General features: G+C 33.5%; 1 protein-coding gene across 2 annotated transcripts; it reads right to left on the reverse strand.

Annotated features, from left to right (window-relative positions):
- Positions 1-646: 646 nt before the first annotated feature.
- LOC145246848 (general transcription factor 3C polypeptide 6-like) lies at positions 647-27,464 on the reverse strand. 2 transcript variants are annotated; one of them, XM_080108694.1, is made up of 5 exons: positions 27,322-27,464; positions 21,033-21,119; positions 18,026-18,131; positions 16,312-16,449; positions 647-873 (listed from the first exon to the last, which is right to left on the reverse strand). In XM_080108694.1, exons 1-5 carry the CDS (start codon positions 27,361-27,363, stop codon positions 836-838), a joined length of 411 nt encoding a protein of 136 aa, XP_079964820.1. In that variant the 5' UTR covers positions 27,364-27,464; the 3' UTR covers positions 647-835. The 2 variants fall into 2 exon arrangements, with proteins under 2 accessions (XP_079964820.1, XP_079964821.1); XM_080108695.1 differs by lacking the exon at positions 21,033-21,119 and having other exon boundaries at positions 27,322-27,394.

Consider the following 27,464-nt stretch of genomic DNA (forward strand, 5'->3'; position numbering starts at 1 on the left):
CATGTACACAACTCAACATGGAAAATGATCCTGAACAACTCTGTCGAAACAACCCGACACGATCCCGAACAACTCCGTTGAAATGACAACATGATCCCAAAACAATACTGTCGAAACAACTCGACACAATCCCAAACAATTCTGTAAAACAACTCGACACAATCCCAAACAATTCTGTTGAAATAACTCGACACAATCCCAAACAACTTCGTTGAAATGGCTCCACACGATCCCAAACAACTTCGTTGAAATGGCTCAACACGATCCCAAACAACTTCGTTGAAACGGCTCAACACGATCCCAAACAACTTCGTTGAAATGGCTCAACACGATCCCAAACAATTCTGTTGAAACGACATAGCACCAGAGCAACCTTGGCAGTCACTTTTTGACACTGGTATCAGTTTTTTTACAGCCTTTGGATGAACTTATTTTTTGCCGTAGGTAGGCTTGACTAAGTTGTTGACACACTGTTCTTGAGCACTTTTTCATGCATGCTCATCACAAAGAATGGATGAAAATTCCTAGGTTACTAAACGTAGAACAGTTGATGTAACAGGTTCAGTTAATTGCTAATTGGCTGAAATAAATAAAATAACAAATGAAGACCACAGTAAAATGAATAAACATTTATAAAATGTACGAATTTGGTTGATTTTTTAAAATTTTTATTTCGAAGAAAAATCTTTTCCGTTTATGTAAATGGTATATACACTGAGCAGAAAATAAATCGGATGGAATCGACATGTGTCTTACTCATCCAAATTTATTTTCTACAAACGCTCCCACCTTCCCTTCTTTCAAATGTTTGGTCATGAAATGATGGATTGTAACTTCAGTTCTCACTGACTCTCATCGCTTCAGCAAAAGAATCTGAAAGGAAATAAAAAAAAATAAAAAATTGGATTAAATAAAAAAAAAAAACACAGACCAATGCAAAACCTATTTCATCTATATATCATAATCATATTCACAAACAGGAAATAACCCACATGAAACTACAGACCGATAACCTGCCTACAATCATATACGTCGTAATCATGTTGACATCTTGGTTCTCAATAGACCACTAACGTTAAGTGATATTAAGCCTGGTCACTACCAGACGGGTGACCAGGCACTATATTCAAGAAGACTGACAGCTCACTGAAAAAACTTCAAATCCTAATGTTGTTAAAACCATCTCCACTGATCGGCATATACATGCAACTGTGAACCATTTGTGAATTTGATATTCCCTAGAGACTTCTTTCTTCAAAGAGAAGGTGGACTTAACCTATCCAGGTTGAATGGTACCACAAGAAGGAGGAAAGAAAATTTCAAACTAAATGGTGACAGACCAAACGAGTCAGAGAATCTTCTATAAGATGTGTCCATTTATTTCATGCGTTTACTGATGAAAAACCATGACGGAGCAACAACTCTATAATATGCATAAGGGAAGAACAGATGTACATAAATCTAAGATAATGGCAGAATCGTTAGAAAATGACCTCCAGACAATAGTGGAATGGGACTGCAAATGGATGGTAACATTTAATGGTAGTCAAACTAAGCTGCTCTCCTTTAACAATTACAAGACGCCTCTCCAACCCCCTATATCCAGGACAAATAACACCCTATCTGAGAATTCTACCCTCAAACTCCTCGGCCGTACATTTGCGCGCAATATGAACTGGAAAAAATACATAGAGAATATTGCAAAGGCTGCTGCAAAGAAGGTGGGTTTCCTCTAGTGTTGGGACGATTCCTAATTTTTATACGATTCCGATTCCAGGAAAATATTGATTAACGATTCCGATACCAAGTACGAATCCGATTCCTAGGGAATTATTGTTTTGAAATATACCAGGTAGTTTTATACTTATGGTCGGTAGTTCCCAAATATGTTCCCTAACTTTGGAAGAGATATTTTATGTCTACACCAGTACACCGTCGTGTTTTGGTTTAAATAAAATTATTATATAATAAACTAAACGGAAAACTTAGCAAAATTTATTTTAGAGAAAATTTATTTTACTTAATTGGAATACAGAAAAAAAACTCAAAGAAAATAGAATTTATCCTTCAGAGAAAAAACAAATAAAATAGAATTTATATAACAGAACAAAAACAAGAAAATTAGAGAATAAATACACACGATTCATTATTTTGGTCCTCATAATTAACAGATTTAATGAATTAAATAAAAAAAAATATAGCGGAAGAGAAAGAAAATATATACTAATTAAATATAAAAAAGATAAATATTTAATTTAATAATTTATAAATGAACGTGCGTAATGAAAAAAAAAACAATATACCATGTGACATGGCGCGGTAGATACAAAATAACCTTTCCAAAGTTAACGACCATATATGAGAAATACCATTAATCGAAAGTTTTTGTGTTTTATACCAAAAAGGTAGGTATAGCAAAAAGTTACAATTAAAGGAATTTCAAAAACGATTTTTTGTTTGGCTATTGATAGTTGTATTTGTGACGGCAGTTCTTCAGACCTCCATAATTCACAAGGAGTAGTTAACACCTATTATTTTTTATTATTTTTTTTTTTTTACATAGGCATCACCACATTATCAAGGCCCAGAGGCCACTCAAGGATAAGGGTTAAAGAGTGTACAGTAGAAATTGGTCAATATAGTAATCTTTTTTTTTCTTATTTTTTCATTGCTTTTACACGTTGTTTCTAACGTGAAGAATAAGTTTAGCCAAACTAATTTTGAAATAGGGTATATCAAAGGAACACATATAAAAATGATACCACTATAAAAAACAAATGAAATACTAGATAAAATTGAGCAAACATAATTACCAAAATTACAGAAAACGATAAAAAAAAAATGGTGAAGTTTGTTGAGTGAAATGAATTATTGAAAGAAAATTAATTGAACTAATAGAAATGTTAAATAAAAAAATGTCACATTTCAATATTTTTTTAATAGTTAAATTCTCAGGGTTGTCGAAATTAAAAATTAAGTGATTTTTTTTTTTATTAGACTTCTTTCGAAGCTTGTTACCTTGAAAAATACATTTAAAACCCTGTTTTTTTAAATAAATTGAAAAATAAACGCAATTAAAAAAATTTAATTGATAATTGAAACTTTAAAAACATATTAAACATTGAAAAATTACTTATTTCACAAATTAACGTCCAATAAAGTAGATCCAGTCTTCGTACAAGAATTCGGTTATAATAAATATATCTTTCCCAAACTTAAAAATTAAATCTTTTTTTTTTTTTTTTGGAGAGAGAGAGTGCTTTAAAATCGCCGGGGAGTGCCGCCTAAAATTTTAAAGAAGTAAATTTTAGGAGTTTAGTGCCTTTCAAAGACGGTTATCATAATTTATTATCATCATTTAATTTCCTTTTTTTCCTCCCCCCACACCTTTCCACGTGGTTCAGTAGTTAACCAGTGCTACTGTTGCTGTCAGTCAGCTATCTTTACCTAAGTTTTAATTTCTAGTTAAAAGAATTTTTCATGAATAGAATCAGCATTTTTTTTTAAAATTATTTTTTTAGTTGTATATATTGTATTTACTCTTTGAAGTTAAGGAGGGTTAAAAAAATTGGTGACACCTAGATGGTGACGTAGACAAAAAAAAAAAAAAGACTGCGATTTCGACCCTCACTAATAAAACTGCTCTGAGTGACTAGTTGGTAATTTTTTGTTCCTTTTCTTTTTTATTTTGCTCCTCCAATTTATTTGGATGCATCATAGTTAAATGTTTTAACATGTTGGTTGTGGTCATGTTAGATGGTTTTATTCCTCGCGATATTTCAATTTGACAGACTTTGCAAATGGCTTTCAACTCATCATCTTCATCAACTTCAAAAAGTTTCCATGGAAGACTTTTTTTGGACTTTGGCGTTGTGCGTTCTATCAAGACCGTCTTAAAAGACAAGATGGCCGGTGGGCAAAAATAATTTAATCTGCTGACGTCATCACGGATAGTCCATACCGGTGACACCGGTAGTCACTCGTAACATCTTGAAGTCAGTGTAATATTTCTTTTTTTTTATTAAAATGCCTTCACGGTGCATCGTTCCAACTTGCTGAGGAAATTATTGTAAAGGACCAAAAAGTGACAGTATTTTCATTTCCGAAAGATAAAGAATTATAATGCAGTAAAAAAAAAAAGATTTTACACCATCTCCATTCAGCAAAGTAAGTTTTAACGTGCTCCCCCCCTGTATTTAACACGATGTAACTATAATTTAATTCAATATTATCATCCTAAATGTTTTACCATTCAAAAGAAGAAGCTTCAAATAAATTGCTAATATTAAAAAAAAATTTTTTACAGCATACAAAACTAATGAAAATGCGAGACAACATCGACTCTTTAAAACACGATTTTTTAAAGCTGTTGACACACGTTTTAAAAATCTAGCAAAAATTAATTTTCCTGAAATTTTTCAATATTTAAAAATAAATTATGCCGGCTGATAAAATTTTAAAACTTTTTTTTTAAAGCTAGAAAGATAAAATTTAAAAATACTTATTTTTATATATACATATATATATATATATATATATATATATATATATATATGAAACTAAACTAAAAAAAAAAAAACGCGCGTTCACTCGTTGTCTTAAACAGTCTTGGCCTTCAGGACAAGATCAAAGTGTAGTATCTGTTCTCCAGATGCTGCATTCTATTTCTTGTTCTCTTTCGGTGGAGAAAAAATCCTTCACGACTGAGACAATTTTTATTTTTGTACTTTTTCTCCACGTTAAAAAACGACCCTGGTGTCTAACTCTGTCCCGTGGGGAGGCATAGTAAATAGGTACAATTCATTTCATTAACGTAATTGGGTTTGTATTACTGTACACATAGATTCGAAAAAGTTGTCAAAAACAAATATATAACAAATAAATGTTATCAAAGGCAAGATAAGTTACTTTTCTACCAAATATTTTTCGTGTTTTTATTCAATGTAACATGTTTATTCAGCTCGAAAAACAGTGTTTACCGATGTATTTGAAAATTCAAGATGGCGTCTGATTCTCTCTTTAACACGGTAAGTTTGGGATAAGGTGTTATAAATAAAAAACTATACAATATACTATTAAAAACCCGCCGAATATATGTCAACCTATGTCACGGTAACATATATTGAGTGAGCTTTTAACAGTATTTTATCCGGTTTTGTATTTATAACACCTTTTCCCAAACTTACCGTGTTAAAGAGAAAATCAGACGCCATCTGGAATTTTCGAATACATCAGTAAACACTATGTTTTTCGAGCTGAATAAACATGTTACATTGAATAAAAACACGAAAATTATATCCAGTTTGGTAGAAAAGTAACTTATCTTGCCTTTGATAACATTTATTTGTTTTTTGACAACTTTTTCGAATCTATGTGTGCAGTAATACAAACCCACGTATTTTAACAAACTGAAAATATGGATATAAAAAAATGATTTTGCATGTTATTTTTGTTATGTGGTGAAATAATCTTAAATAAGAAACATGATTTTTTCTTTAGGTTAATTTTTTTACTGTGCAATATTTCATGAATTTATTAAAAATATTGTTTTTGATTTTGAAAAAATATTGTGGTTCATTTTGATTAAAAAATATTCATTTTGATTTTAAAAAAATATTGTTCATTTTGATTTAAAAAAAAGTTTAATTTTAATATTTGTTTATTGTCTTAACTCATATCAAATGTTTTGCCTGTGTTCTGCTTCAAATATTCATAATCTTACATGCATAATTTTCATTCAATTATATTAAATAAACTTCAAGTTTATTTCAAATCAAATCGTGTTCCTTCACTTTTTTAAAATGTAATTTATAAGTAATTAAAGAACGCATTCTAATCTTTAAAATCTATAATACAACGAAATATTCAATTGCTTATAATATACTTGAACAAATAACTTGTGGGGTTTTTTTTATTATTTTTTTATTATTAATATTAGATGAGTTTCAGTATAAATCATCGTGTTCTTTCTTTATTTCTTTATTTTAATCCAATTTTGAAGTTTTGTAACGCTGTCTGTAAAAATTACTGTTCATTATTGACAGTCTAAGAGTTCCACATATCTTGCTTGTTGGGACCTCGGCGATGACGTCATTTTTTCAGCTGGCCGGCCATCTTTATAACGAAGGCTACGGTTCTATCCCAACCATTATCAATGGACCAGAGGTCATCTAGTCAGCGTCAGACAGGGCCAAACTATTTGCAAAGAACTTTGCAGCTAATTCTACCCTATGCGACGAAGGCCATCAACTCCCCATATTTCCTCCTACAACACAGAACAAGCTAGGTAACATACAAATATCCGTGCATGAGGTCGCCAAGCTAATCAAGAACCTAGATTCTAGTAAGGCAACTGGCCCTGATGGCATCCCAATTATAGTGTTAAAAAAGCTTCAACCAGAACTTGCTCCCATACTTACGAAACTATTTAAGCGCTGCCTTAAGGAGAAGTGCTTTCCGACCCCCTGGAAGACCTCATCAGTTTGCCCTGTGTTTAAGAATTCAGGTGATAAGTCCTCTCCCTCTCAGTACAGACCAATAAGTCTCCTGTGTGTTATGAGTAAGTTGCTGGAATCCATATTAAATAGAGAAATAGTCAACCACCTCAGCAGAAATAACCTTCTTAGTGACACCCAATATGGTTTCCGCTCTGCAAGATCTACCACAGATGTGCTGACGGTTATATCCCACAGGATTAGTGAATCTCTTGACAAAGGCTTCCTTTCTAGGGCAATTGCTCTTGACATATCAAAGGCCTTCGACAAGGTATGGCATAAGGGTCTACTTCACAAGATTTCCAGCTACGGTATAACTGGAAATGTGTTCTCTATCATTAAATCATTTCTCTCCGATAGGCTCATAAGAGTAGTGGTAGATGGACAAAAATCGGAGGCCTGCAATATAAATGCTGGAGTCCCTCAGGGGCCAATCCTGGGCTCAACTCTCTTCCTGATCTACATCAATGGCCTCCCTAAACACATACTTAAATTATTCGTTGACATCTATGCTGATGACACGACCATCTACGGCAACACATCAAAGGCTGTAAATGACAAAGTTCTCTCGGATTCTCTCTCCTCTGATCTCGAGCGCGTGGTTCAGTGGGGGAAGATGTGGCTGGTTACCTTTAATGCATCCAAAACAAAACTCCTATCCTTACATCATCAACGCTCTGATCCCCAGCTGGCATCAATTGTGATAGATGGCTCTCATCTGGGTGAGGCCCCGTGTTTTGACAAGCTTCTGGGTTTGACCTTTACTCCTGATCTGAAATGGAACATGTACATCAAGTCTGTTGCCAAGGTCGCTGGAAAGATGGTGGGATCCTTCTACCGCTCCAGAAGATATTTCACTACTGATGCAATTCTCTATCTATATAAAAGCCAAGTATGTCCAAGGATGGAATACTGTTGCCATATCTGGGCAGGAGCTGCCAAAAACAGCCTATCATGCCTTGACAGAGTACAAAATAGTCTTCGTGGTTTAGTGGGGGATGCTCTTTTCTCTACCCTGCAACCTCTCTCCCACAGAAGAGACGTTGCGAGCTATCCTTGTTTGATCATTATTTTCATGGCAGGTGCTCGTCTGAACTCCAATCCCTGGTCCCCCCCTCGCCAATCTTTCACGAAAAACACCCGTCTAGCTGAATCCACTGTGAAAAATTTCCCCCACTCTATATCTGTGCCTAAATCAAAACGCGGATTCCATGAACAAAGCTTCTTTCTTAGAACTGCACACCTGTGGAACTCTGTTCCATCTGCCTGCTTCCCTCCGGACTACAACTTGGATGTCTTCAAGTCCAATGTTAACAAATTCCTAATGAATCGCCCCCCTAATTAAACACTTCATCAAATCCCCACACTAACGTAATGTAATTGCAATAACCCTTATCCCTGAGTGGCTTCCGGGCCTTGATAAGTGGTGATCACTGTGTAAAATAAAAAAAAAAATCCGCTAAAAAAGACAAAAAAAAAAAATATAAAGGGATGGGGCGGTAAATTGTACCAACCGGTAGTTAACAAAAAAAACTTATAGAATTTAATTTTTGAAACCAATGTATAAAAGTTTACATAATGAAATGCAAATATGCATTTTCTTATGAATTTTTTTTTTGGTTGACTGTGTTCAATTCACACATGGTTGATGCGGTTCAATATTGCTAAACTATAAGTCTTAAGTAAAATTCTATTCATAAATACTTTTTGAAATGAAATTATTTAATTAATCGTAAATATTATTTAGACATAAAAATTAATTGATTACAAAACCTTTTAAAAATATATATATTAATTTCTTTTTCGTTCGGCAAAAAACTGCGCAAAACACTTAATTTTCAATTTAAAATTCTAGAAAAAAGATTATATTATTCTGCTTTTAATATAATCAAATTCAGGGTTTTATCTTTCTGGAGAAAAAAATTAAAAAAATGGATTTTATTTCAATGAAATTAAAAAAAAAAACTTGACTGAATTGAATTAATTACCCTTGAATTAACGAAGGGGTTATTTAATAACTTTAGGTTTGGAAGAGATAGGTATGGGGTCGATTTTTTGGAAACATCAAAAGAAGCCGACAACTGTCAAAACTTTGCGAAATAATACGTGATCAATTTCATTTTAGAGATATTTCTTTCAAAAGCCTTCTTTTAAAAAAAGAAAAAAAAGTACATTGTTCTATTAAACCGTTTACTGTTTAAATAATTTGACTTTGCTCGTTTTATTTTAAGAAAATATAAGTTGAAAAAGCATTTTCATTCAGTATTAGAAGATTTGTCAGTAAAAAAAAACAATCGCCAAAAAGATAAGCGTTTTTTTATTTTTACTCGCAATGTAGAACCCTGCAGACTTCTTTTCAAGTTAACTCTTTTGTAGTTTTGATTACAATAGATCTGAATGAATGAACCTTGTAAGGGAGGGGCACTAAGCATTGCCCTGTTAATAATGAATTTCTTTGGTTTCTTTTTATAACATGCTACATTTCTCTCTTGCGGTTAGAAATATCAGGAAATTTTTTTCTTTTTTTCAACATCAGACTAAAAGAATCGTAATGAAGGAATCGGAAAATTAAGGTATTTTTTAACGATGCGATTCCGATTCAGATACCTCCCAAAATACACGATTCTTACGATTAACGATTCCGATTAATCGTCCCACCACTAGTTTCCTCTATCGAGTTAGAAGACTGCTCACGCCTGAGAGTATCCTGTACCTTCATAAGACCACCATTCGCCCATGCATGGAGTATTGTTGCCACATGTGGGCTGGTGCATCTACCACGTCTCTCCCTCTTAGATAAAGTCCAAAAAAGAAATGTCAATCTAATCGGTCCTACTTTATCAACTAAGCTCCAGCCCCTGTCCCATCACCGCAATGTTGCATCACTGTGCCTTTTTTACAAATATTTTAATGGAATGTGTTCTCGACATACATACGCCCAACAAACCCGCTTACCAATAAAATCTCACCCCTTCACTGTTGATGTCCCTAAATGCCAGAAAGCTTTCTATTCTAAATAGTTTCTTTCCTTGAACAGCTAGACTTTGGAATTCCCTTCCTGCTGTCTGCTTCCCTGGCTGTACTGATATGCAGAAGTTTAGATGTAACATGAACAAACATCTTGTTAAGCTTTCCTAAACATGGCCCCAAATAGTAGCCTCTTACGTCCAAGTGGCGATATGCTTTGTAAGGGGTGAACATGAGTAAAAAAAAAAAAAAAAAAACAACATTCAGTGATTAAGAATTTCCCTTATATTAAATAACAAAAAAAATATTTGATGCACATACTTGAGACGAAACGAAAAAATCATATTCCAAAAATCACAAAAATTGATCAAGTAGTTTTATTTTTTATAAAGAAAATTATTTTGAAATTATTTTAAGCAGTTGATTAGAAATCGTAGGTATTACAAGGTTGATTTCGCAAGTTTGAATTATTGCAGAGTAATCTACCATTGTTTCTTCAAGATGGCAATGCAAGACCATCGTTTTTTGCTAACTCCAAAAAATGTGTTTTTTTACAGTTAAAAATAAAACTACACAATTAATTTACTGAACATATTACATCAAAATAAAACTAAAAGGACGTTTGGTTTGTTTTCTTAACCATTTCATAGTTATTTAATACTTAATAAAGTTCTGAGTTATTTAATACTTATTCAATGCTAAATAATGTTTTTTTTTTTTTTTACATAGGAATCACCATTTATCAAGGCCTGGAGGCCACTCGAGGATATAGGTTAATGGATATATATTAGTCAATGTGATTATAGCGTAGTAAACATAAGTAGTGGGAATTTTGTAAATTGGATTACTTAGGGAGACAGTTCATTCAGAATTTGTTTACGTTGGATTTGAAGACAATCAGATTGTAGTCAGCTGGAAAGCAGGCAAATGGAAAAGAGTTCCACAGGTGTGCAGTTCTAAGAAAGAAGCTTTGTTGATGGAATCTACATTTAGGTTAAGGCACAGATAAAGAGTGTGGGAATTTATTGATAGTGGTTTTGGCTGATAGGTCTGTTTAAGCATTTTTCATAGGCCAGCATGCATGTATCCTAGTGCAATGGTTTTTTAACTTAAAATTTAACTCCTAGTGAAGATCTTTCGTCAGTAAAAAAGCAAAACTCGTCAACTCATTTGTATAAAAATATAAGATTTATTTCTCGTCGTCGTCATCGTGCCATAAAAATTTGTGCACTTAGCTGGAGAACAGAGGAGAACGAAATGGGGAGGTGGGTGTTCAGAGCCATTGTTCATCCCTCGCCTGACTAGCGCATCTGTCTCGTTTCCCGGCAGTCTTCTTGGTTATCTGTGACCTCTTCTGGTTGCAGAGTGCACCTCCTGACCGATGCATGTGTCAAGTAGCTGACCTTTCTCCCCCCCTGTTGTCTGATCTGACAGTTTGACACTATCGTTCGGTGCATTGCCACACTAGAGTGGTAAATAGGTCAGGCACAAGTAAATAAATGAGCAAAATTTAATGCTAATGGCAGAGCATGAATAATTGAAAAAAAAATGATTGAAAATGCAAAATTACCAAGTCTTTTACTTTGATAATGCTGGATGCCACCAAAAGTTTCAGAAAAAAAAACATTCAAATTTCAAAAATTACTTTTTGCATTTAATAAAAATTATACAGCGTTACTTGGTTTTCTTAAATTTTCAGATTTAACATAACATATATACATACACAAACACACACACAAATCAACGTTTGAGATTTATATTATAGACTAGCGGGGAGTGCCTGGCGTTGCCCGGGATGTTTGGAGGTGTGTGTTGAGCAAAAAAACAAAAGTGTTAGAAGGCAGGTAGTACCTGTGACGCGAAGGCAGAAAAGAAAACCTGACATCTTACCGCTACGCTTTGATCGACAGGAAGTGAAAAGCGTTCAAATTTAGCGATGTCAATCAAAAAGTTGACTTGCAGAAATGAATAGTTAAATGAACATCTGGCTTTGTGCCTTTTTATTTATTTATTTCCCTATGATGTTTGGGAAAACTAGCTCCCCCCACAAAGGGGAAACTCTAATGAATAGCAATTGTCTGATATGAAGGGTTTCCCCCACATTAATCAAATCTAATTGCTTTCAAAACGTCCTGGCCAGGAAGACCGAGAAGCGGTTGGTTTTGCTTCGATCAGTTTCGTTTTATTTATACGAAAAAGACAAACAAACACTTGAAACCAGAGATTTTTTAAAAAATTGATCAAAATAAAGACAGAGACGACGTCCATTTTTGAATCTAAGATATTACAATTTGGGAAGTATAAGGAAACTTCTCCAAATTAGTAACCTTGTCGAGAACCCCCACCAAAAATGCCTTTCGCAGACGTATAAAAACGCCCGTGGCCGTTTTGCCTTTTATATACATAGATATTTCATTTTCTTCGTTTACTACAACAGAACTTTTAGATCCAATATATATTAAATGTTGGTGTGGTTCTTGAAAATATGCAAGACATTATCGTCGTCCAAAATGGCCCTCCCAAAGCCAGGGACCACATCACAAGTATATTCATAAGTTTATATTCTTTTCCTTTAAGGCCCGTCTTACGGCAAAAGATACTCATACACTGTATGAAATCCTTAGGGCACATACAACGCACTGTCATATATCTTTTCCGTTGAAAATGAATTGTTCCAGAGATATTAATGCTTTTCCAATGGATTATGTTTAACTGCGGAATCATTTGGAATGGTTAGTTACGTCTTATTGAAAATGTTCTAGGCATGCCCAAATAAATTATGGCGGAAGAATTTCAATGGATTATCATTACTTGTAACTATATGGTTGTTCTGGCTAAATATTTATTTATCAAAGACCAGCCCAAGGCGGGGTGTCTGCACTTTTTTTTTTGCTCAGGCTGCACATCTCTAAGTCAAGGGGAGCGTGTGGATTCTCCAGTCCCTGTTCTGGATGAATCGAGCGATGAGGAAGCAAGCGATGAAGAAAAATAATGTAAATGGATCATTTTGCGATTTTTTTTCTCATCTTTCATGCTTGGAGTTAGGTTTAGGGTTAAGGATTGATTTTTGTTGGAAATCTTTAGTATTACTGAAATCTACAAGTAAAATATATTTTGGTCTATTAGTGTGAATTAGGGTTCTTGTTTAGGGTTAGGGTTAGGGTTTAGAGTCGGGGGTTGATTTTTGTCGGAAATCTTTAGTATTAAGTAGGTGGAGAAGGGAAATAATGATTTGCAAAAGAAACTTTTTTTTTTACAAAAGAGTCACCACTTATCAAGGCCCAGAGGCCACTCGAGGATAAGGGCTATCAAATTCTTTTAAATCACAGCAAAATCTACAATAAAAATATTTTCGTTTACTAGTATGAGATGGGCACTAAAGGAAAAGTTTTCCTAATATTTTGTTTTTAACTGCCATATTTCACTTGAGTGTCAATGTAAATAATTGCAACGCAATGCTTTTGTTCAATTTTTGTAATTCAGAGGCACTACGTAGGGAGTTGGGCAGCAAGATGTTTGGTCACATTACATTTAAACTTCTACATCTTAGCACAGTCAAGGAACCAGAAAACAGGGAGGGAATTACAAACTCTAGCAGTCCAAAGGAAAGAAGGTATTAGAGAAGAAGGCTTTCTGGCATTTAGGAATCTCAACAGTGAAGGGGTTGGATTTTTTTTTTTTTTTTTTTTTACAAAGGCATCACCACATTATCAAGGCCCAGAGGCCACTCAAGGATAAGGGTTAAAGAGTGTACAGTAGAAATTGGTCAATATAGTAATCATTAGTAATGAAAATTTGGTAAATTTGATAACTTATATGGAACGGCTCATCAAGAACTTATTTACTTTAGACTTGAACACAACCATATTGTAGTCAGCCGGAAAGCAGGAAAACGGAAGACAATTCCACAGGCGTGCAGTTCTAAGAAAGAAGCTTTGTTCATGGAATCTATGTTTAGGTTTAGGCACAGATAAAGAGTGGGGGAAATTATTGATAGTGTTTACAGCTAGACGAGTATTTCTTGTGAAAGTTTGGCGAGGGGGGACCATAGATTGAAGCTCAGTTGAACACTTTCCATGAAAATAACGATACATCAGAGACAAACTCGCAACATCTCTTCTGTGAGATAGAGGTTGCAAGGAGGAGAAAAGGACATCTCCTACGAGGCTACGAAGTCTATTTTGAACTCTATCAAGGCAGGACAAGTCCTTTCTAGCAGCTCCTGCCCAGATGTGGCAACAGTATTCCATCCTTGGACGTACCTGGCTCTTATATAGATAGAGAATAGCATCAGCAGTGAGATATCTACTGGATCGATAGAAAGATCCCACCATTTTTCCAGCGGCCTTGGCAACAGATTTGATATACGTGTTCCATTTAAGATCAGGAGTAATGGTCAAGCCCAGAAGCTTGTCAAAACTTGAGGCCTCCTGAAGACGAGAGCCATTCATTTCAATTGATGACAGATGTGGATTAGAATGTTGATGATGTAAAGAGAGAAGCTTGGTTTTAGATGCATTAAAAGTAACCAGCCACTCCTTTCCCCATTGTACTACGTGCTCAAGATCAGAGGAGAGAGAATTGGAGAGAACTTGGTCGTTTACTGTCTTAGATGTGCTACCATAAATGGTAGTGTCGTCAGCATAAATGTCTACAAATGATGTAAGGATATGATTTGGAAGATCATTAATGTAGATCAGGAAAAGAGTTGGGCCCAGGATGGATCCCTGAGGGACACCGGCATTAATACTGTGAGCTTCTGATTTTTGCCCCTCAACTACTACTCTTATGAACCTTTCAGAAAGAAATGATTTAATAATTGAGAAGACTTTTCCAGCTATACCATAGCTAGCGATCTTATGAAGTAAACCTTTATGCCATACCCTATCAAAGGCCTTAGATATGTCAAGAGCAATTGCCCTAGAAAGATTGCCACCGTCGAGAGATTTGCTAATCCTATGCGATATAACTGTAAGGACATCTGCTGTAGATCTAGCAGAACGGAAACCATATTGAGTGTCACTAAGAAGGTTATTTTTGTTGAGATGGTTGATTACTTCTGTATTTAACACAGATTCTAGCAACTTACTCATGACGCACAGGAGACTTATTGGCCTGTACTGAGAGGGGGATGAGCGATCACCTGAATTCTTAAATACAGGGCATACTGATGAGATTTTCCAGGGGGATGGGAAACTATTCTCCTTAAGACAACGTTTAAACAGTTTTGTAAGTATGGGCGCTAGTTCAGGTTGAAGTTTTTTGAGTACTATAATTGGAATACCATCAGGGCCAGTTGCTTTACTCGAATCAAGGTTTTTGATTAGCTTCGCAACATCACGTACAGATATACGTATATCACATAGCGTGTTTTCTGATACAGGAGGAAATATTGGGGGTTGGCGGTCTTGGTCGCAAAGGGTAGAATTAGCTGCAAAGTTCTTGACAAAGAGTTTGGCTTTGTCTGATGCTGATGAGATTACTTCAGGTCCATTGATAATAGTTGGGATGGAGCACACGCTTCTGTTCAGGATTCTGTTTGCTATTTGCCAAAACTGGTGGGAACCAAGCCGCTGCTCAGCTACTTCGGACTTAACAGATTGAGCATACAACTCTCTTGCGTTCCTTATTACTTTCTTACAATTGTTGCTGGCAGTCCTGAAAACGGCTTTAGTTTCCATACATCTATTACGTTTGAAGCAGTGGAAAAAGTGATTTCTGTGCGCAATGGCAGCAGCACATTCTGGAGAGAACCATGGCTGGCTGTTAGGTTTTTGCTGAAACTTTTTAGAGGGTATGAAATGGTCAATACCTACAATTAACCATTCAGTCAGGTCTAATACTATAGAGGACACATCCTTTTTAAACATGGAATGCAACGGTAGATCAGATATAAATGTACGGAAGCTATCCCAGTCAGCCTTAGTGTATTGATATACTGTACGATGAAGAGGTACGTCTGGGGACTTATTACATTTCATTTTTATCTTAATTGATACAACAGAGTTGTCGGAAGATCCAAGAGGCGACAGAACAGAAACTGAACATAGTTCAGGGCAAGTTGTGAGAAAAAGGTCTAGTAGGCTCGCATACTGGCCGTCATTATCGGGCACACGGGTAGGTTCCTGAACAATCTGAGTGAGGTCATAGGCAATGGAGAAATCATGACAGAACCTCCCCTCATCATCGGTCTTGTTTGAGTGGGTCAACCATTCGACGTTGTGAACATTGAAGTCTCCACATACGTGAATGTTAGCTGAAGGATAAGTAGAAAGGACTTGGTCAATTTTCTCAGATATGCTTTGAAAGATAGTAACTCCGCTGTTGTGGGGGCGATAGAGAGTAAATATAAATGCAGTAGTGTGAGCTAAAGCAACCCGGAAGCACATATAGGGTAAGTTAGGATCTTCCCTGGAGATGTCCCTCCCACATGGAAAGCTATCTTTAATATAGGCACATATTCCATGCCCATGGCGATCTTGGGGGTCAGATTTAGAAGTTAAGTTAGAGTATCCTGTAATTGCAAACTCATCTAGGGAAATAGCCTGTCCAATGCCAGTTTCACTTAAAAATAAAAGGTCTGGTTTAGTCTCCTGTAATTGGGTTTCAACCTCTGGAAGGTTAGAACGAAGACCCCTGATGTTGGAGAAGGAGACATGGTAGTAGGGGTCTACGTTGGAAGTTGGAGAACCGGGTTTAATCGTGTTGCTAGGCGAGTTTATTTTCAAGTCGATATCCATCATCAGCATAAACATGAATAATTTAAAATGGCTGCAAAAATATTTAATGTTTTTAACGTTGAGGGAGTTGTACGCATACTTCGACTAAAAGACAGTAAAATAAACGAGACCTGTATCTTCGCCCAGTGAGTCTTCAATTTCATCAGCGTCGATTGTGATGGGTTTTTCTTTGTTTTGTAGAAATGCCCGTTTCAAGAGCAACTTTTTATCTGTGTGACACAAATATTTCAATTGTGGTGGTTGGCCTTCTGAAACAACAAAAACAAAAATTTTTCTTTTTTTAAAAATTAAAATCCATGAGAATGCATCACATTAAGAAAAGGTGAAAGTCTATTAACCACCCCCACCATAAAAAAAGCAAAAAATAAATAACAATCTTTATGGTGTACATATTTGTGGAAAAAAGAAAATATCATATTCCAAAAATCATGTAATTTGATCAAGTAGTTTTATTTAAAAAAAAAATCCATTTAAATTTTATAGCTAAATGACGATTGAGAATTTTTCAGCACCATTTTGCAGGACAAGGAAGATAGCTCCAAATAATTAAAACTTTTTTAGGAAGCTATTCTTAACATGTAGCGGAGGGGCATTTAAAAAAACTGAAATTTGCTGAAAAGTTATTTTCGTTAGAAAAATAAAACAACTTTATCAATTCACGTGATTTTTAGCATTTGATATTTTCTTTCTGTCACCTGTACATACATTATAAAGTTTGCTTTATTTTTGTTTTGTTTTTTGTACGATGGGAGTTAGGGATTAGCACTAAATTAATTATAGTTTTATAAATAATTTGGTTCAATTAATAATGTAATGACTAAACAATACTGTAATAATTAAATTTAACTTTTAAAATCCTAATAAAAAACATTTTTATTATAAAACTAAATCCATCAGAATGCATCTTGTTTTCTTTGTAAATGCATCAGCTATATAAATCTTTAGTTAATAGTTGAAAAAAAAAACATTACTTTAACCCTTAATCTCAAGTGGCTTCTGGGCCTTGATAAGTGGTAATTCCTTTGCAAGAACCCCCCCCCCCCCCAAAAAAAAAAACCATTACAGCCATGCACTTTTTTCACTAAACTCATAACACTATATTAGTTTCTTTGCTTTGACTGACCCCTTCCTTCAGTTTCACCCCTAAAGAAGTTGAAATGTTCAAAATCTCTATGAACTTTTTTCATGGAAATCGCCCCCAAACAAAGCAAGAAGCCACTTGATGTACGGAGCAAAAAAAAAAAATAAATAAATAAAATACTACTTCAAGGTTAAAAACTAGCCAATGATAAATGTAGGATGGATAGATTTCAATGAAGAAAACAGCAGTTCTTCCCTCTTTGTCAGAAATATCACTCCTGAAACGCGAGGACTAAAGGACAAAATAAGGGAAGCAAATTAATGTCATGCATATGGTTTAAATTTCATCAAATTACCTATTTGTAGTTTTAATAGGGTTCATAGACATTTGGCATATAAAGGGCACTTAGAGATTCAGGACCACTTCCACTGTCTTTTCAAAAAAAAATTTATACACACAATTTAAAAATCATAAAAATGTATTTGAAATTTTAAAAGGGTTGCATTCGAGACTACTTGCTTCGTCTTCCCCAGTAAATTTTACATAATACACTTTTTGTTTTATGTAGATTCTCTAACCTTTTTTTCTACAGGTGACACACAAACAGACATTGAGTTTTATATAGATAGATGATCAAACAATATCATGATTAAATTATACTTTCAAATTCTATTAAAAAATAATTTGCTAAAATAAAACGGTCGCTAGATGTTTTTAATAAGAAACCAGTATTATCATCTCACCTGCAGTAATTTCTTCCAGAATAATGGACGTTCCAATATCTGATTCATACTGACCAGAAAAAATATGAGACCCAATCTGAACTACTGGATTTGGAGTGTCCAGACCCTAAAAAAAAAGAAAAAGGAGACAGATTTATTAATTTATTTTTATTTCAAACTATTATTCTCATCTTTTTATTAGTTGTTGTTTTCATCTTTATTGGTTGTTGTTTTTCACAATGTTTCGGCCAACTATTCCTCTGGCATCCGTCAGGTGGTAACCGCGATGGATAGGAACTTTGAATCTCCTAACTGCATTCTCAGCAATCACTGCCATCCGTAGTTGTTGTCGTCTCACCACGCTTTGGCCAAGTAAGCCTCTGGCACGCTTTGGGTAGGATTGAAACCGCTATCTTCAGACAATGTTCATCTGGAACCATAGAGATTCAACGTCTATCAACTGCGCCACGGGCCCCGAAGGGCGATCAAGGTTGGATTCTTTGATCTTATAAATCCATGTTTATTTATTATCTGATCTTCCATAGTCGGGTCCGTACCGATTGGTATGAATAATATTCCTTAATTGGAATTCATTTTTTGAATAATAGTCTGAAATAAAAATAAATTAATATATATAATGCTCATCTCAAAAAATGAATTCCAATTAAGGAATAATATATATACCATTCGGTACGGACCTGACTATGGAAGATCAGATAATAAATAAACGTGAATTTATAAGATCAAAGAATCCAACCTTGATCGCCCTACGGGGCCCGTGGCGCAGTTGATAGAGATAGTATGGTTCCAGATGGACATTGTCTGAAGATAGCGGTTTCAATCCTACCCAAACCATGCGACCTTTTGGGTAAGAAGATCCAGAGAACTGGATGAGAGAGAGTGGAGTTCACCATGTTGGGACAGAATTCCACATGGTTGAGTATAAAAAAATCTTAGATTTAAAACCTACCATGTATGATAGAAACCACCATGAGTGGTGAATAACAAGTTCTTTTTTGTATTATATATTTTTTTGATTGGAATCCTTTGAGATAATTTGTATATTTATTTATTTACAAACTGTTTTCCTCATCTTCATCGTTGTTGTTTCACCACGTTTCGGCCAACTATTCCTCTGGCCTTCATCAGGTAGTTAACTGTGACGGGATAAGATGGCCAGAGGAATAGTTGGTCGAAACATAGTGAAACAATAACTATGAAGATGAGGATAACAGTTTACAAATCAATATGATGACTGGAAGCAATGTCTGGAATTCCTACATGGTCACCCATTTAGTACTGACCAGGCTCAAGGTTGCTTAACTTCAGTGTGTCAATGTGATTATACCATATAACAAGTGAAGCATGCATGGTCCCCCATCAGTGCACAGTGAACGAAGCATAAAAAAAAATTGACTAAGTTCAACATTCTCATATTATTTCTCTCTATGCAACGCATATCCTCAACCCTCACTGGCAAGGTTTCACTTTCAAACACTATTACAATGCATACGCATGCCTGACAGACTATACATGGTCGACAGTAGTAACGCTCTGTCGGTTAGAAGTTCTCTGGATGGCAGAAGTTCTGCACGTACTCTATGCATTTCTAATTCCTAAATCCATATTAGCACCAATCATATCACCAAGGTAACAAAATTTCTTGACATGTTCAACATCTTTACCATCCAGATTCTCTAGATTTGAGTTCTCATCTCCAGTGCGTGTGTGCACACTTCTTGCACGCAAAAATGTAAACAAGTGAACATTTTTATGATACTTATGTAGAATACTGATCGTGTTAAAATAAAAGCATTATTATTTAGAAACCCATTCTTAACATTGAGAGGGAGGGGGCTTTATTTCTTTTCAACTATTCTTTACTTTCACCTAAAAAAAAAAAAAAAAAAAAAAAAAATACCATAAAAATCTGAATTTAATATTAAAATCCTATCTAAAACAAAAAAAAAACAAAAAAAAAATGCAATATGTATTCCGCATAATTTTATCTTGTAATCAAAATAAGAAAAAGAAATGTAAAAAAAATAAAAATAAAAATAGAATATTCATACCAGAGCACTTGTATTAGTTTTCGTTTCAGATAACAGGAAATCGCAGTCAATAATATAAATATAATAAAATTTAATAAACAAAAGATACCATAAAAAAACTGAATTCAACATTAAGATTCTATCTAAAAACTAGCACAGTCTCTATTCCGTATAATTTTATCTTGCAATTAAAATAAAAAGAAATGTAAAAATAAAATAAAATAGAATATTCATACCAAAGTGCTTATATTAGTTTTCGTTTCAAATGACAACAGAAAATCGCAGTCAAAAATATTAAAAATGATAATAAAATTGGTACTTGTACGGTTTAATCAAGACATTAAAAAATGAAAATATCAAAAAAAAAAAAAAAAAAAAAAAAAAGGTTATATTGTACGTATCCGTTTTAGACTGAAGATCTCTGAAAAATTTTTTTTACTTAATTTGATCAAGTAGTTTTTTTTTTTTTTTTTTTTTACAGCAGAAAAACGCGTTTTTATGAGAGTGCAACAAGGGTAGCCATATTTGGATTTTTTTTAACACCTCATGAGGAGATAACTCAGTTTAAAGCGCCGACACTCCATTCCCATCTTTAATACTAGCTTTTCTTCCTAAAAATCGAAACATTACTACCTTTTTCTCAGTATCATAAATTGCTTTTTCACTGTAAAAAAAAAAAAAAAAAAAAAAAAAAATACTTGATCAAATTAAGTGAGATTTTTTTTCAGAGAACTTCATTGCATAACGGATACGTACAACGTAACTGTTTTTGATATTTTCATTTTTTAATGTATTGATTAAACTGTACAATTACCATAAATTTAATAAACAAAAAATACCATAAAAAACTGAATTTAACATTAAAATTCTATCTAAAAGCTAGCATGGTTTGTATTCCGCGTAGTTTTATCTTGCAATTAAAATAAGAAAAGGAATGTAAAGAAGGAAAAAAAAAAAAGAATATTCATTATTCATACCAGAGCGCTTGTATTAGTTTTCGTTTCAGTTGATGACAGGAAATCACAGTCAATAATACCCGACAGCTCAACCAGTACAGTTGATTCCTTCATTAAAAAAAAAAATAATGATTAAATATTAAAAATTTGGAAATTTTTTAGATAAAGATTAAGAAATTATTCTGATTTTCATACAACTATTTTCATTTCATTTAATATGCCTTCACATTTTCGCCAAGTTTCAGAAAAATCTAATGGATAGGGCAAAAGTTATGGGGCAAAACGTGTCAGTTTTTGCAATAACCTGAAAACGGTTGATATAATGTAAAACCAAAACAACCAATCTTTTTCTCAACTGAGCAATCATCAATCCTTTTGTTTGAGAAAATTAATTTTTTTTCACATATTTGCAAAAGGAACCCTTTATTAACATGGAGAGTAGTACGGCAGATTTGCGCATGAAGATTTCAGAACGATTTTGGAGATGACTCATCAGGAGGATGAACTCTCTGGAAAATCATTTTCTGCAAAAATCTGTTGAGTATTTGACGGAAGTAGACATATGCATCAGTAAAATTCAATTTAAATATTCAGATGAGGAGGACTAGGTGCAGATTGAGAAGGAATCTCTTGCACATACCCTGAGATTCCGAAGAGAACTGAAGTGCCTTGAGCTAAAGTTCCTCCCTGCTGCTGCTGCTGCTAATATATGGTTTAAGTGCCTCCCCCAATGTTAAAAAAATACCCGTTCTTATTAAATTGTTAGGTGAAAGTACCCGCGCTATTTTTAAATAGTATTTTCAAGTTTAATTAGTTTTACGATACCTTTTTTTATTAAATTGTTAGGTGAAAGTACAGAATAGGTACAGCACCCTCCCGTCCCATGTTTTATCTGTTTTTTTTTGGGGGGGGGGGTATTTTTTTGCCGGAGTTTATGTAATTTTTAAACATTTGTAGTGCATGTTCATGAAAAACATGGTAATTAAAAAAAAAAAAAAATTCCAATAAGCTTTGGGAAAAAAACATGTTTTGAACAATTGAATTTTTTATTTTGGGATAAAAAATAATTATTAAAACAAAAACAGTAGTGTTCTCGTCGAGTAGTTTTTATTTTATTCAAGAAAATAAAAGGTACTCATGCACTTATTGAGCCATGCTGAAATAATGACATTTAGAAAGCCATTCTTAACATGGGGACAAGAGAGTGTTGTGTACTAGGTGTATCAGAATTTTGGGGGAATTTTTGACACACCTAACAGAAAACTGCGAATAAGATATAAAAAAAAACTTGTAATTTCTCTTTTTAAAGTGGGTTGTTTATTTTCTTTATGGAATATACTTCCAAAATAAACTATTAAAGTTGTTTAAAAAATAATAGGAATATTATTTTTCGGGTTTGTATTACTGTACACAGATTCGAAAAAGTTGTCAAAAAACAAATATATAACAAATAAATGTTATCAAAGGCAAAATAAGTTACTTTTCTACCAAACTGGATATATTTTTCGTGTTTTTATTCAATGTAACATGTTTATTCAGCTCGAAAAGCATACAGTGTTTACCGATGTATTGGAAAATTCAAAATGGCGGCCGACTATCTCTTAAACACGGTAAGTTCGGGAAAAGGTGTTATAAATAATAAACTAGACAAAATACTGTTAGAAATTCGCTCAATATATATTACTGTGACATAGGTTGACATATATTCGGTGTTTTTTTTAATAGTATTTTGTCTAGTTTATTATTTATAGCACCTTTTCTCGAACTTACCGTGTTTAAGACATAGTCGGCCGCTATTTTGAATTGTCCAATACATCAGTAAACACTGCATGTTTTTCGAGCTAAATAAACATGTTACATTGAATAAAAACATAAAAAATATATCCAGTTTGGTAGAAAAGTAACTTATCTTGCCTTTGATAACATTTATTTGTTATATATTTGTTTTTTGACAACTTTTTCGAATCTATGTGTACAGTAATACAAACCCTATTTTTCATTTTTAAAATTTTTAAAAAACAGTGTTTACAAAGTGCCTGCGCGCATTCATGCAGCCATTTTTTTTACGTAATGAAATCAATTGAATTTTAAGAGTTAAAAAAATTTCCACTTAATTTGATCAAGTAGTTTTTATTTTACAGCAGAAAAACCGTTTTTATGAGAGCGTGTTGAAGCGTGGCTACCAAGAGTAAAGAAGGCCGATGCACATGACAGCGTGATGTCATTATCAGATCCACTTGTAGGTATATGATCTAACTTTTGTTTTACTGAACGAAAATTGAAAGTTTCTATTTCAGAATATATCTGAGAAGGTTACCTATGACCTGTAAAAATTGTTTGAAATTTGTTCGCAAAATGAGTGAGCGGTAAATCTTTAAAGCAGTTTTAAATGAGTAAAACTAACACTTAAACACATATTCAAACATGGTAGTGTTTGAATATGTGTTTAAGTGCTAGTTAAAATATATATGATGGACTCTCCAGTCGATTTCGACGTATGAGCTTCCGCCACAAGAATTAGGTTGCTCGGAAATCCACACACGACTTGTTTATAGTGCTGAAGGCATTGTGTAGAACCAACCACAGTTTTTAGTATTACTGCTTTGTCGGTGCAGACGACTGCCACAGGACAGAGTATACAGTAGACCGCAGGTTTTTACAAATGAGTACACTACTGGGCAGCGGCGGGTAGCAATAGCTAGTACTTAATATATATTATTCTGTTATTAGTTTAAACACGTATTCTACACAAATAATAATGACTGCCTCCCAAGTTGTGGACCATACTTACCTAGCCACCAAGCCTTTTACAGGTATAGCCTTATGAGTTTCCTTCTAGATACATGTCTTAATGAAGAATGGGGGTGCATCTCTCCCAGTTAATTATGCGCCCCCAGATACCAACCTGGAAATTTCAACGACTCGGCGCTGTATTTACCCGTAGCTACCGAGAGTAAAGAAGGCCGATGCACATGACAGCGTGACGTCATTATCAGATTCACTTGTAGGGATATGATCTAGGCTATCAGCAGCAGTTTCGTCTAGTTTTCAGTTTGCTGTCTAACATGGTGTATTCTTGCGTTGTTACAAATTGCCGGGGAAATTATCCAAAAGGCCCCAAAGTAACATATATTTTCTTATTCTAAACTTTCTCAATTTGGATACGTGCCATTAGAAGGGAAAATTTTATTCCAACCAAATATAGTAAAGTAAGTAATGTTATTTGTTAATAATTAAACGTGTATTTAATTAGAACTGTATTCAAGTACTTTCATAACGTTTGATAACATTGTTAATATAAATTAAAGTACTTTCATAACGTTTGATAACATTGTTAATATAAATTAAAGAAACAATACTATTTATTGCTAATACAGCAAATATTATGTTGATATATTTAACTGTTTATTTTCTTATAAGGCTAAAAAGTCTATCAGGAAGGTTGAAAATTTAATTTATTTTAGGTTTTAAAATTATAAACTAATAATTTTTACATGAGAATAATTGCCAAATTTTTTTTTTTAATAATAAATAAAACCTTTCATTGAGTATGTCAAAATATTTGAAAGTTCTATATTTTTTTCTAAAGTCGGTTTGAATATTATTCACCTTGTGGCTATTAATGAAATTAGCCGTGACTGAGCGTTATATATTAGAATTGATTGTTTCTTTTTAGAATTATAAACAAATAATTTTCACATGAGAATATTTGTCAAAAATATATTTTTTAAATTTATTTACTTGCCTCCCCACGAGGGCACAATTAGACACAAGGTCGGTTTTTAATGTGGGAAAATTTAGCTCCCCAAAAAGGGGCACTCTGGATAGGAACAAAAATAAAATAAAAATTGTTTCGGTAATGAAGGATTTCTCCTCCACGGACCGAGGACAGAACAAATGAAGTGTAGCATCAGAACAGATACTACACTGTGATTATTATTGTAAATGTTTGTTTACTATCTTTTCTTAGATTTTAGCAATAGTTTACATTATGGTATGAATGTTTTCTTTAATTATGTTTTTAGGTATGTGAACATCATTTTCGGCCTGAGGATGTAATAAAGAAATCAAGATTCGATGACGAAACATTGTGAAATAAACACGCAAGATGAGAAAATTAGTCCGAATAATCTCTAAAGTTCCAAAAAATAACATTCAACCCATGTGATTTTTCTCTAAATTAAATTAAAAAATATTTCTGCACTAGTAACTTTTGTTTGTGTTGTATTTAAATTATTTGTTTTATTTCAATTTTTTGTATTTTATCGTTTGTTTTCATGCTTAAAATTATCTATCGATGGTTTTTACTTTTAAAATTATTCATCGTTGGTGTTTAATATTTTTTAAAATTCTTTCCTAACGTCATAATTCAGTTTTATCAGTATTAAATTGTATATTGCTTTAAAATTACTTAATTTTACATAGATAATATTTATATTTTATATTGAATAAAGTTCAGTTTTAATCGAACTTTTTATTTTTAAAAATGTTTTATTGCTCTTTTTCAAATGGTCCTCATATAGTACTGACAGTCTGACAAATCTTACCTACATTGCCTGCATGCATTTTTCAGTTAACAGGCCTTCTTACTCTCGGTGGCCGTGGTTGAAGTCAGCCATTATGAAATTTGTTGAACACGCCACGGGGAGATAACTCCAGTTAAAGCGCCAACACTCCTTCCCCATCTTTATTACTAGCTTTTCGGTGCTAGTGCACCTACTGATCCGCGCTATTTTTTAAAATCGTATTTCAAAGTTTAATTAAAGTTTTATGATATGGTTTTTTGGTACTTGTACAGTTTAGTCAAGACATAAAAAAATGAAAATATCGAAAAAAGTTTAAATCGTATGTATCCGTTATGGAACGAAGTTCTCCGAAAAAAAAAAAAAAAATTCACTTAATTTCATCAAGTGGTGTTTTTTTTTTTTTTTACAGCGGAAAAACACGTTTTTATGAGAGCGCGTTGAAGGCAGCCATCTTGAATTAAACAAAAAAAATTGTTTGAATTTTAGAAATGCCAAAGGGAGATAACTCCAATTAAAGCGCTGACACCCCTCTCCCCATCTTTAATATTAGCTTTTCTTCCTAAAAGTCGAACATTTTGCTCAGTATCATAACAAATTGTTTTTTAGCTGGAAAAAAAAAAAAAAAAAAAAAAAAAAAAAAACTACTTGATGAAATTAAGTGAATTTTTTTTTCGGAGAACTTCGTTCCATAACGGATACATACAATTTAAACTTTTTTTCGATATTTTCATTTTTTAATGTCTTGACTATACTGTACAAGTACCGTAAAGTTAACAAAACGTCCACTCCATGTTAAGATTGGGTTTCTAAATAAGGTTATTATTTCAGCACGGTACGTTCTGTGCGTAAGTACATCAAAGTTTTGTCGCTATTTTAAAATGGGTAAAATCCATTGAAAGCGGTCGGTGGTTCTATGAGAAAATAAAGCTGTGTACGCATTATAAATGTTTCTTTTCTGTGTCTTACGTTATACATTAGTACATTAGGGGTCATTTCGAGTTAAAAGTTTATTTACTGCACTCATCTGGACTAGAGAAAATCATGATTTAAATGTGTATGTCTCGTCTAAATAACTAACGATAATTCTCTGATATGGCGGACCAGACGGGTGATCAAAAAGTCAGATCGAGCGTACCGGAAAACGAAATGAGATCAAATTGACAATTGGCCTTTTTTTTTTTTTTTTTTTTTGGCTTGAACTTTGCGCTTTTCAGATTAATTTGTTATGTTTTATTTTTTTAAATTTAAAAAAACATTCGAAAAATAATAATTAAAAAAACATTTGAAAAAATTAATTAAAATTAATTAATTATAATTATTTTCCATGTTTTCTTTTGTTGTAGCTGTTGTTGTTCTTGCATTTATTCTACCTAAGTAGAAAATAAAATTTGTTTAAATTGTTTCTTTTAGAATTTCCGAGTTGTCAATTTGGTCTCATTGCGTTAGTCTCATTTCGTTTTCCGGTACGCTCGATCTGACTTTTTGATCACCCGTCTGGTCCGCCATATCAGAGAATTATCGTTAGTTATTTAGACGAGACATATACACATTTAAATCATGATTTTCTCTAGTCCAGATGAGTGCAGTAAATAAACTTTTAACTCGAAATGACCCCTAATGTACTAATGTATAACGTAAGACACAGAAAAGAAACATTTATAATGCGTACACAGCTTTATTTTCGCATAGAACCACCGACCGCTTTCAATGGATTTTACCTTAAAATGAAGCATTTAAATATTTATATTTTCATAATTTTTGTTTGTAGATAAATAAAAGCTTACTTCTTCCCATTCGCCGTCGGAGGAATTCGTTTGGGCTTCCATTTTGACACTAAACAAATCGTTTTTTTGTCTTTATATACAGAAGAGTTCCATTTAGAGACAAGTAAGTTATCTCCCCTTTGTAAAAAAGACTATTGAATTGA

The sequence above is a fragment of the Euprymna scolopes genome, chromosome 24, assembly GCF_053919585.1.
Source record: "Euprymna scolopes isolate OS-2025 chromosome 24, ASM5391958v1, whole genome shotgun sequence".
Classification (NCBI taxonomy): Eukaryota; Metazoa; Mollusca; class Cephalopoda; order Sepiida; family Sepiolidae; genus Euprymna; species Euprymna scolopes.

What these genes read in the sequence shown, in the direction of transcription:
- LOC145246848 (XM_080108694.1), bottom strand. Translation starts at nt 27,363, where the DNA reads ATGGAAGCCCAAACGAATTCCTCCGACGGCGAATGGGAAGAA. An exon ending in TCTGGAAGAAATTACTGCAG is followed by an intron (nt 16,450 to 18,025) that starts GTGAGATGATAA and finishes TTGTTGTTTCAG; the next exon opens with AAGGCCAACCACCACAATTG. An exon ending in CTCACTGGGCGAAGATACAG is followed by an intron (nt 874 to 16,311) that starts GTCTCGTTTATT and finishes ATTTCCTTTCAG; the next exon opens with ATTCTTTTGCTGAAGCGATG.